Source organism: Choloepus didactylus, chromosome 14 (genome assembly GCF_015220235.1).
Source record: "Choloepus didactylus isolate mChoDid1 chromosome 14, mChoDid1.pri, whole genome shotgun sequence".
Taxonomy (NCBI): Eukaryota; Metazoa; Chordata; class Mammalia; order Pilosa; family Megalonychidae; genus Choloepus; species Choloepus didactylus.
Window position 1 is genome coordinate 20,922,502 of NC_051320.1, and position 12,652 is coordinate 20,935,153.

Here is a 12,652-nt window from a genome sequence, read left to right on the forward strand (position 1 = left end):
TGATATTCATTAACTCCAGCTTCAGAAAAAAATACAAGGAGATGACACAATTACCCTCAGAGCTTCACCCGTCAGCAGCAGCTTTACAATCTCAAGTTCATAACGCCATACTAATTGACCAAGAAGGGGCACACGCCTTTAGCAAGAGGCGAGAGAGTATACGGGTTTAAGTGCCACAGGCTTTGGGATATTCAACCACACTTTGGAAACAACTTAGCAAAATAGTGGCTGGTATTTATTCTCCAAGCCACCTGCCATTAGCCAGTCCTCCACGGTTCTCAATAATTCTCTGCCAATCAAAACCTAATTTTGGCCTGAAGGTAACATCGGAGGTGCAACGCCTGCTTCTTTTGGAGAAACCAGCATTTCATCTCATCACTGTATTTCTAGCTATGGATCAGGAAATCTTTGAAAGATAGATTCTTAGGAAAACTTTTTCATTAGAAGGAAAAACAGAAGCACAAAGCTGTCTCAAATCTCTTCTGGGTTAAGGTAGAGAAAGGAAGAGAGAGAGTGAGGGAGAGAAATGTGTTTGCAATATCCCAGAAGTAGCAAATGCCGGTTCGATGTTTACCTGTGGAGCTTCAAAGATTTCGGGGTCACTGTGTAAGGCTGGAGGGAAGATGGTTACCAGGTCTCCCTGTCGCAGCAGCCACTTCCCAGCCTCTGACTGCAGAGCCAGGGGCTCCTCAACGAAACGGATGTTGCTGGAGAACGAGCACAGTCTTAAAGTTTCGAGAATGATGCTTTCTGAAGGAAACAAATAATAGCTTATCAAAATATGACCATCCCTCAGAAGTGCTCTATAGCCTTGATTTGAAAGGAAACACTTTTTTATTATATCCCCTGAGTACTAAGAGGGAGGTAATGGAAGCTGTGATTCTGGGAGGTTGAGGAGGTGATGTGGGGACAGCTGGGGACTTAACCCTGAGATCACCTGAAGGCATTTCACAGGCAGCAGAAGCAGGGATGTACCTGGGCACAAAGTCAGGAATTGGGATTTTTGTAGGAATATGGTCCTAGAGGGGAATGCTGTGTTATGAGTATACACACTGAAAATTAAAACTGTACCCCAATAAAAGTACATTACCAGTGGGTTATTTTGTCAACTATCAGAAAAGCGATGCCTTTAAAGCTAGGCTTACACATTTAATAACCACTTAGGCAGTGAATGGTAGAATAATTGTAGTAGTGCTTTCTGGGACAGCTTAACACTTAATTTCTTTTATGCCGGCTGTAAATAAAATGAATCAGCATTTGCCAGAAAAATTTCAAAGGGAAATACTTTTCTAGCATTCAGAAGAAAACCATATTTTCCTCAGCATCCAGGGAAAATAACAGTCACCATCAGATTCTGGAAGATTCTGGAAACCGAATGTCCTTGCTTTCCCAGTGGCCTTCACCTTTTGCTCCTAGCACGACAGATTTTATGGCTAATTTCCGGCAATTTATCCTGGCAGTTTGAGGAGGAATTCCTTTGGGAATAATATGCATAATTTGCATAAATCATTCTGATAGCATGCATATCAGCATGTAGCTCCTGTCGAGGTCTGCATCTCTCTCTTCATAATCAAAACTGACTATGTTTCCACCAGCGTGAGTCGGTCCTAGAATATAGAGCTTGATTCTTTCTAATCAGCAATGTGAAAGAGAGCTCCAAATTGAGTTTTCCCCCCTTCACAGTAAAACAAATGGCTGTGTTTATCACTTGCAATTTAGAAATCACGCCACACACACACACACACACACACACACAGTCCTGTTTCTTAGTGTTCAGCAAAGCGCTGGAACTCAGAGTACCTAACAATTATTAGGTTATTAAATGCGGGCTCCTCAGTGAAGGCTGGCATTAGCCCCCAAAATAAAGATAAATGCTATTTCATGAAAACTTAAATCCATGCACAGCTCGCATAGGGATATCGAGTTGCTTCGGGTGCCTCCCCAGGAGGTTTTTCCTTAAGCATGCATTTGTCTAAAGAAATGAGGCTGTGGTCAGCTATGTGTGTGGCCAGGGTGGTGATTCAATGTGACGTTCTATGAAGCTGTGCATATTCTTTTGGACTGCCTTCTTAATATAATCAAGCAGAGTCAAATCGGTTTGTTGGTGATGAGGCCAGAAAAAAATTTTGGTTTTAGAATGTGGACTCTACTGCAGATAGCCACAAGGCAACTGACACGGTGGATTTCAACTGGCAGAACACCAGCAACCGAAATTTCCATGGTGAAAGGCAAGGGTCAGCTTCCCATGCACGGCTGCTTGCTCTGTTGGATAAACAATAGCATAGCATCGTTTTAGCTTGTGGTGTGAAATGGTAGCTGACATATGTAGCAGTGCTGCTCACCCAACATGTCCAGTAGGGGTGTGGGAAGAAGAAACACAAAAGCAAAATAATTGTGGGGTGGCTGCTGGGAAAGGGCAGGCATTTAGCGGCCCTGAATAACACGGTGACATCCTATGGGCTGACATGCTCCTGGGAGCCTGGCAGCTTGTGCTCAGCTCAGTATCACAAATGACAATTGGGCAAGCATATCTTAGGCAGAAGTTAATCACAATAATGGAGCACAGAGTGTGGCTTAGTGGTCGGATCATAAATGACAAATCTGTTTTACCTTCCAGTTACCAGTTTATGTGTGCAAGGCGAGTTTGGCTCTTGCTCTGAGCGATCATGCCGATAATCATTAGATGACAAAAGTAATGAGTTGCATGATCATCAACAATGGGGAGAGGCAAGCTTACGTGGATCTGCAGTGCATCCTACAGACACAAAGCCAGAAGCTTTTCCACCAGCCCCAGTATGAATGTGGGCAGAGCTATACGTTGAGAAGAATGACAACCGCACAATAAAAAATTGCAGGCTCTACTTGTAGTTGTCATAGTTGAGCAGACACCAGCCAGTGCCACTAACAGACCAGCTGGGCCCTGGGAGGACTTCCACGCTGCACCAGGAGGTACAGTAAATTATCCTGCACGGTAGAGCAACATCTGTTTCTGTGCTAGTGCCGAACAAACAAGGCGATTTAAAACATACCAAGGGATAACCAAGCAACAAATGAACATGACCCTCATTTTTCCCCCCTTCTCACACACGTGTGCTAAACTTCTTTGTGCAAGCATTCCATGAAAGAGAAGCCAGGTTGTTATTTGATAAGTTGTTGTCAGAGAGGTTTTTACATATTTCCAAAATGGAAAGCAAAAGCTTATAGTATTGTTATTCTTAGAATCTTCCCCTTCTATTTTCATTTTTTTTTATACCAAAGCTAGCACTCAGTTCTCAATTTGCTCTAGAATTTAAAAAAAAAAAAAAAAACTTTCCATATACTTATAAATATTCAGTCTTTAAACCTAATTTGCTATACTTAGTTCACATGCCTTCAAGCATTTGTCTTCCAATTTCCACTGAATAAATGCGTACTAATGAGAACTAGAGCAAGCTGCTGAGGCAAAGCTGGGTGACTTGGGTCTGGCCTGCCACCAGCTTGTGATAGGCGGGCAAATTGAGTTAAAATGAAAAGTCTTGTCAGCTGAAATTCAACATGGTAGCCAAACAGCAAGCTGTCAATCATCTAGCCAAAACAAGGGACTGCAGGTAATAAAAGGTCATTGTGAATCATTAGTGCACTTGGCTTTCATATACAAGTTAATTTTAATTAAACATGATCTCTATCCGTAAATGTTTTATAAAACTTATAATGGATAAGTTTTCAGTGCATAATGGATTGTTAATTTATACTAACACTTAGCAGGTAACAGGACCCTTTAATTATTAGAAAGCATGGTAGAGAAATGACTATCAGAAATGCAAATACTTGGGGGCTGATTTACACCAGGCACTGCTAGATGCCAACAATTGTAATTGTGACTAAGATAAGGCTGCCTTTGTTTTATTAAGAACCGAGCTTTACTGACTGGTGGACATGAGGAGACTGGATTAAAATATCCCCTCAATGAACTCACAATTCAGAACCCTCACCACCTTCTTCACCTGCTAAGAAAGATTTGTTTCTCTTTTCAGCACATAGGACTTTTCTGATTAAGTATCCCTTCTAAGCAAAAAGCTGGGAACATTTTAGGGCCAAGATGCTTTACAACATAACTGCAAAGGAAAATGACAAATTAGAGGACATGCCAGTAGAAAAAGGCACACTTTCTCTTTTGACCTCAGATCTCAATTCTGGCTGTAATAATTGACAGATGATTCTCATTTGCAGATTTAAAACACTGAAGAAGGCTCATGACAATCAATAATGCATGTGGCAACGCAAACACAAATAAGCACATCCGGGTTCCTGCCTAACACTGAGGTCATGTCTATAAGTGTGGAATGAATGTACTGTGACATGGCCAGGCTGTTAATTTGGGTCATCTTAATGATTGGTGCAGCCCATCAGACCAGCTGATTAGCCATGGTGATCAGTGGAAAGCAGCAATGGCTGGGGTGAAATGCACAGCTATGCCATGCCAGTCTGCTGGCGGCGACCACTAGGACAGTCTTAAGAAGTAGGCAGAATGAGAAGGGGGGTGGGGTGGGGGGAGAAGAAGAGGAGGATAGGGAGCTGGTAAGCTCCAGAAGGTGTGATGAAATGACTTAAGGCCCAAGATGTGTTTTGTTTTACATAAGTGCCTTCAAGACAGGTGAGAAGGTAAATAAGAAATTGTGATAATTAATCAGATAATTTGAGGCAAAATAACTAATCTTTGGCTGAACAACTGTATATTTTAAAGCAAAATTAAAAATAAATCTGAATTGGTCCCAGTTCCTGTCTTCACCCTGCATTGCAGATGCAGCTTTAGGTTTGCTGCTAAAATACAGAAATGTAAATTCAACATTTATTTTTTCAATGAATGTTTATTAAAGCCCTATTCTGCTCAGGGTACTGGACCAGCACTGCTGGGGGAAAAAAAAGTACACAGCAAATGTATTTGGCCTTCAGGGATATTGCAATCTAGGTGGTTCAAAGTTGGGACATACACAAAAATTGGAATGACTCTTCAAGGTCCTAGCTAACAGACTGCACCATTTCTGATTAATCCCTCCAATGATGGGTTCCAGAAAGCCTATGTTAGTAGAAAGTTACTTTTCATATTGAGCTACAATTTTCTTACCTCTAATTTCCACACTTTAGAAAACACTGGCAAAAAGTTGAATCCCTCTTCCACATAACAGCCCTTTAAAAATATTTAAAGACAACTATCACACCATCCCCTTAATCGTGTAAGAGATGACGTGGTCTTCAGTCTTTCTGCCATCTGGGATGAATTCAATTAGTCAATGTGCTTCTTAAAATGTGTCAGAACAGAACATGCTAATTCAGTTGGAAAAGGAGAGAGGTGCTATTGCTTTATTTACTCTAGGCACCATACTTCTATTAATGTTTCCTGGAGTAGCGGGGCAACAGCTTTTTGAAATATCACCATTGACTTGTTTTAGGCTTTCTGGTATCCCAGGGGTTATCAACCATGGCATGAGAATCACCTGGGATGGTTTAAAAAATGTTCCACCCAGACAAATAGGATCAGAACCACCGCATTAATTAAAACCTTTAAATTTGAGGTTTTGAGTCTTGGCTGCACATTAGAATCATCTGGGGAGCTTTTAAAGCCATCAGCCCACACCTCAGACCAATTAAATCAGAATCTCTGGGTGTGGGACCAGGTATGAGTATTTTTTTAAAGCTCCCTAGATGATTCCAATGAGCAATCAAGGTAGGGAACAACTGCTTTAAACCCTTTTCTGCTAAACCAAACAGTTCCTCGTCCTACTCCTCTGCAGTTAATTTTTAGCCCTAAGTACAATAATTAGGATACTCATTAAATTTCTTTTTCAATCCTTCCAGCTTCTGTTTCCAATATTCACTGTATTATCTAACCTTCTTAGCTTCACACCATTTAGCAGAAAATGTTACAGATATCCAAGTCAGTATTTTTTCTTTTTAAACCATTTCCTTATATTACATATGAAAATCTTACCACTTCCCTTACTGAATTTCTAATGTACCCTTTATGGAAGATGCCTCTCCCCCATATCTGGTGCATGTTAAGATAATGATTATTAATATTATCATTTGTAATATCTTATCCTGAAGTTTAAAATTTGGTTAATTGCATCAAAATCTGGCCCAGATTTCCTAATCTTGTATATATGCATATCAAGGATGACTTTGTAGAATCTATATAAGCAGAGTTACCCTCCACTCTCAGTTGGGAGAGGCAATCAATCAAAAAAGGACATCTGTGTGTTTTGGAATCAGACAGATCTGAGGAGAAGAGCATGGAATGGACATGATCAGAAAACCTGAGTTAATGTTCTGCCTCTCTCCTTCATCAACTCCATGACCGTAGACTAGTTATTTAGAACCCTGAAAATTTCATCTGTAAAAAAGAATGACAAAATAACAGCTGTCCCACTCCCTTAGATTATCTTGGTAAATAGCCCATGAAACAAGGCAAGTCTGTAAAACTGCTTGTCATCTACAAAGCACTAATATATTGAATGTGGCTACTTCTAAATTTTTATTATTTGTTATTTAAAAAAGCTTTATTTTTTCCCACTCATCATTCCTTTCCATCCTTTTTTTCTAATTGCTCAGAAACAATGGGCTTAAAATATTTTAAATAATTTTTCTGGGGTTGGCCACAATGTCATAATTCTAGTATTATATTATTTATGATCTTCTCTTTCTAAAAAGGTATTACAGCTTTTGTCAAACTCTAGTTTTAAGGCACTTTCCTTTTTCTAATATTCCTCAATCGGATGGCCTTTGCAACTTCTTGCATTTTCAGGATATGTGACTGAATAACATCAGGGGCCTGCAACTCACCAAAACAGCTTGGGGGTCTAATCCACTAAGCCTTACAGTCTTCTTACCAGTGTACACTTGCTCTTTTGATGTGGGATACATGGAAAGAGCAGTTCTGTGGGCTAATTAGACACAAATTTGATACCAGCTTGGTTTACTGGATAATTGAAAATGAATAAAACAGTATCAACCTTGTAGAGATATAAAGATGAAATGCTTTTGATAATAACAATAGCTAACATTTATTGAGCCTGTATTCTGTGTGATTATATTAAGTCATCTACACAAGCTATTCATGTAAAGCTGGAAGTAGGAAATAGTGTTCCCATCTTACCCATGCGGAAAAGGAGGCTTAGTGAGTTTAAGTACTCCACAATTAAACAGCCCAAGTTCACACAGCTTGTAAGTGGCAAGTGGTAGACATGGACTTGAATCTAGGTGGATTTCAAAACCTCTTCGGTGTTCAGCCAATGTCTATGTTCTTAATACTTTCTCATTAGTAACATTATATCATTTGCCTCATATAAAAGTGAGGTTTGTTTATTTTAAATTTTTCAAATCTCAGCCTACTTTAGAGTGGTGCTACTTCTTAGACGACCATTAAAAAGGTTTTAATGGTTTTGTTTATACCTTTTATATAGGGCTTCTCATTCATCTAGGTTTATGGTCAGCAACCCAAACCGTCACACTAGGGATTTTACTTACCTCCCCTTTCACTTCATCATTCTCATTGGGATTATTTGCTATTGACTTATCAAAATTTCAGTTCTGAGAGTTTCATTCCCCTGCCTCATTTTTCTTATCTTACCCTGAATCATCTCTTTTCCTTTTCCTATTTTTGAAACCTGCTTTTCTAAATCCTACTCCCAACTCAGCTTTCTCCTTCCTGGAAATTTGATCTTCTTACTTTTCTCTGAGTTTCTCAAAGGTTTCCTTCTATCTACACCTCTATCTATTGAGAGTTAGGTTCCAAGTAATAGTTATCTGAAGCTCATTGGCTCTACTAATTTTTAATTTTTCTTAACATTTTTTATAATTTTTATTTAATTTTTAATTTTTATTTAAATTTAATAGTAGCAACCTTTATTAAGCGCTAATAAATGCAAAATTTTAGGGATAAACAAAATCCTTATTTAATGTTTTAACTATATGAAATATAAGGTTGTTTAAAAGAAAAGAGAAGACTGGTTTTACAGAAAGATTCTCAAAAGCATTTGAAAAAAGCACAAATCTACCACAATCTCTTCTGAAAGAAGACTGCACTGAATTTCTTAAATAGGCTTCATATTTTAAAGCCCAATCTATGTTCCATATTTTATTTTTTGCTGAGATTAAGGGGACATTGATGTCAGTGGACATTTGATACATGTGAAGGCTACAGGATTGAGTCGTGGATGTCAATCACGTATGTGTGATGATTTGCATCACCACAGATCCGGGCCCCCTGGGTTCTGTCTTCTAGGATCACTCTAAAAAGAGAAATCATTTTTGTCCAGAATTAACACCCACTTCTACAGCATTCTAACTTCCCTTTTCAACCTTGCTTTATAATTAAAGTATGCTGGCAAGCAAACTCTCTGTAAAAAAAATTCTCCTTTTTCTTTCCTGTACTAAGATCAAAATGCCCCTTCCAAGTAAAAAAAAAAAAAAAAGCAACATTCATTTCATCATTGTGACCTTTCTTCTTTTATAATAAGAAAAATCAAGACATCTCTTTTTAAAAAAAAGGTACTTAAAATACATAGACATCTTTCCTTAAGGACAGAAGGGTGAGCATATACCATATGGTATGCTTTAAACATTTAATTTTGTAAACTTTCCTTTTACAAATACAGTTCATGCTCTTTTGATATAGGGAAATACAATTGAGCTATAAGGTTGTTACAAAATCAATTCATATAAAAACTTACTCCAATCTACATAAAGCATTCTATTTTGTGAAAGGAAAAATACACGTTGTCTTATAGAAAATTACAATCGGCCTCATCATTTTACGTTTTCACAACGAACAACCCTGGCTCCTGCTGGTAACCGGTTGTGAGGAACAGGGATCAATCTTCTGGGCTGGTGAAGGAACTGCCTTTATCCAGGTGGTTCTAAACTCACTTGGGATTTTTCTTTTTGTTTAGTTGTTGATGATAAGAACTGTAATTTGATAAGCGCTCCAAGGATGGAAATCTCTAGCTCCAGCTATAGAGTTAAATGGACCTAAATTATATCTCTGAAATTTTTTCTGACCAAATTGACTGAAAGTTTTTTGCTTTAATACCACAATTTAAAAATGATCTTTTATTTCAGTGATAAGGAGTTGAGAGTAAAAAGGGAGTTGATGAATTCCAACTAACTTTTTAAGAGTAATATGCGTTTGTATTCTGTATGGAATACAAACACATAGTCTTTGATATTTATCTGCATTACTTCCCTGCATGAATCACCTGATTCATAAAATGCAACTGAACTTACCTGAATATATGGTAAATGCAACCCAGATCATAATAGACACTATACATCCTCTACCCAGAAAATATTGTGTATTTAAATGATGGCAACTATGCAGAATTTTATATAAATGTTCTGTATTCGTTCCTCAATATTCCACAAAGTATTTGTTTTTTAATAGTGTTGGGATTATTTTCATTCTACAAGCAAATATAAAATTCCTCTGAAAATGTGTGCTAAAGTCAGAAAACTACAAGGAGACACATTTTTCCTAATTGACTGAACAAGCCAGCAGACTGCTAGCACAAGCCAAGCTTCCTTCTCTTTGCCTGGAGTGGGTCTTAGCCTGGCCAGTGGGAACAATCTATAGAAGGCTTGGGTCATTCTTTCCAATGCTAACTGGTGTTCAACACAGATCAGGACCAGTAGGGTCTCTACTCCCAGACATTCACATTGGACATATTTAAAAGGTTAAAAATTCAAGGACGACATGGGCTAATACTTGCCTACACTGTCAAAGGAGTAAAGCAATACATAAAGGCTTCTTCCTGCATTTGTCCAAAGGGACTTGGAATACTGTATCCTAAAGGATACCCCAGGATGAAAATGCCAATATAGGAGGCATAGAGAATAACTCTTGACATTGAATTTAACTTTCAGAGTCTGAGCTCATTCACAGAATGGTGATGAAGTTTAATCAAAACCAGGAAAGGGAAAGTGAGCCCCTACGATCAAAAGCTCATGCCCCCTGTGTGCATTTGGCCTATGCAGAGAGAAAAACACAAATTAGTCACTGCTGCCTTCAAACACATTTGCAATAGTGACCATGCATAGCTCATGAGTTGGTAAATATTTTATAAAATATCAACATTTCACAGAGTTGTTTGTATTCATGGCTTTTTCTTCCCCTCCCTCCCTCCCTCCCTTCTTTCTTTCCTTTTTGTTTGTTTTTATTTTTATTTTACTTTTTATTTTTTTGGAGAGGGTTTACATCATGAACTTCAGTGGAAAGTGATTTTATTACACCTTTGAGAATCATACACTCCGAGCTATATAAAACATCCTAACCTGTGCCTGAACGTATAAACACCATTTTAGGGACTAATAAATACATTTTGCACACATGGTGCCTTTCTGAAATTCTTTCTTTTTCAATCCCCAAATACCTTTCTTGTCAAGACAGAGCAGCAGTGTTTGGAAAGCAAAAGTACACCAACAGATGCTCAGAATCAAATGACTTAATAGGCATAAACTTTTTTTTTCAAATAATTGCAAAGCTTCGGTTTAGCCTTTGCATACCTTGCATAGTTAATTACCTAGGCCTTAATGTTTACATGCAATGAGAGTATCTACAGCTATAAACTACATAATTTATAATTGGTGTAAATGGGTGTTATTATGTCAATTAGGCAGCTGTGTCCTCCACCTCTTGGTAAACAGCTATGAGTGATAAACTGAGTTTGCAGAGAACTACCTTCTTTTCTTCATAGTAGATAAAAATAAATTACCTAGGTAGACCAGGCTGTCCAATTGTTCTCTGGTGAGATGGACGGAAAATCCAGAACCTTTCTTTTGACCTGTTGACTGTAGCAAATGGTCAATTTCGTCACGCACTGCTGTCATAGCTTCTGGGTGCCGCAGAAGATAATACATGGCCCAGAAAGCAGTTGGAATACTGTTTGCCACAGAGGCCCAGAGAAAGGCAAAATGATGTGCTGGGAGAAAATAAGTGAAAAGGAAGATTAATAGCGTTTATTACTCTGATTAGATTTGCAGTGTGCTAATTAAAAGATGTTAGGACACAGACCCAGCCAAGGATCAGTGCATGCTAATGAGGACCAATAGGCTTCTGAAGTCTAATTTTCTGCTTAATGAGAATAGTTAAAAATGTAATGTGGGGGGGGGGGCAGGGAGGTGGGGGTTGAGATAAGAGGAGTACATGTAGCTTAGTAATACTCTTTCTCATTATCGCCATTAAGTATCTTGTTTTTACCACCTCAGCAAAAAAAAAAAAAAAAAATCAATTATCACAGAAGATTGTTTCAGAGTAAAACATTTTATCATTAGCCAATTAGAAAGAACATTAAAAAATTTCAAGGTCGCCATTTTGTCTTTTTATTTCAAAGGTCTATTGTAAATTATCTTATTTTAGACAAGTAATCATTCAGAAGTTTCTTACCTGCCATTTCAAAGTCCTCAGGCACATAGTATTTGACCAGGATGGCTTGCCTCATTTGCATAAGTTGGGACCATCCTTGTATCTTAGCCAAATTTTCTGACGTAAAGAATTTTATCATCTTCTTCTGAATAGACTTGACATTTCCTAGAAGCTCAATGGGTATGTCTGATGCTAAATATGGGAATTTCTCATCAAATTTAATAAAATCATCTCTTAGTTCACTAATAATTTTTTTGTTATCTGCAGCAAGGAATTTTCCATATATGGTTGTAAATGTGATCTCAAATATTACTGAGCTGCAGAATGTCAACAGCTGTGCTGTGTTCCAACTTGTGGCTGTTAGTAGTTGGGATTCAAGAACTTGGTTCAGATTCTGCATCATGCTTTCAAGGAGTATGTCCAAAGATTTGCCTTGTAAATGTTGATAGCAGCCATGAAGATCATTGTTGAGATCATCATTGGTTAACAGATGTTTAATGCCAAATACTTTCTGTACCATTTTATTACTAAATTTTTTAAAGCATAATTGTTTGTAATTTTTGATCACTAAGTGGTACTGGAAAGGGTTCAGGAAAAATGTTATGTATTTTCCTAAGAAAAATGAAAAAGAACATGAGTTCATTTAGTAGCAAAACAAACAATAACTGAAATTTGAAATATTTAATCAAAATTAGACATTAAAAACTAACATTTAGAAAGGCACAAAGTTTAATAAAAATCCTTTTCTTTCAAAGGTCCAGTACCTTTTTTTTAAAATGGATGGTGATGGGGAAAGCTCTAGAAGCTTAACGTTAAACATCCAGAAACTCTTAACGTCCTCTAAAAAATACTTTACTCTTACAATTTTAGTTTTAACCAAAGCATATTAACATTTGAAATATCCTTTAAATTTTCTCACAGTTCTCTGACTTAAACAGTTCTCATCTTCTTGCCCCAATTAAAGAAACAGAATATAATAAATCAAATTGGTAAGATAACATTATATTATTTATTACTTACGCTTCATAAACAGTTTTTTTTCATACTTGTTGTCTTTTTAGCTTCAGTCAGATACAATAATTTTAACTCAAATATTTGAAGATGTGGTATGAACCAGGTAGGTATGCACAAATAAATATCTACTTCAACACTAACAGCAAATCACAAATGCCAGCAGTTTCATTTTTATGGATGAGGAAATAGTGGCTCAGGGAAATTTAGTAACATGTCCAAGATCATATAACTGATTTGTATCTA

At 37.5% G+C, this 12,652-nt stretch overlaps 1 protein-coding gene across 1 annotated transcript in view; it reads right to left on the reverse strand.

The window, feature by feature from the left end:
- Nucleotides 1-12,652, reverse strand: part of LOC119509066 (cytochrome P450 7B1) — a 187,788-nt gene that overhangs the window by 19,118 nt on the left and 156,018 nt on the right. The window contains exons 3-5 of the mRNA XM_037802900.1: nt 11,417-12,007; nt 10,746-10,952; nt 575-750 (exon numbers count right to left, since the gene is read on the reverse strand). Of these exons, the coding sequence (XP_037658828.1) occupies nt 575-750; nt 10,746-10,952; nt 11,417-12,007 (974 nt within the window). The remainder of the gene's footprint in view (nt 1-574; nt 751-10,745; nt 10,953-11,416; nt 12,008-12,652) is intronic.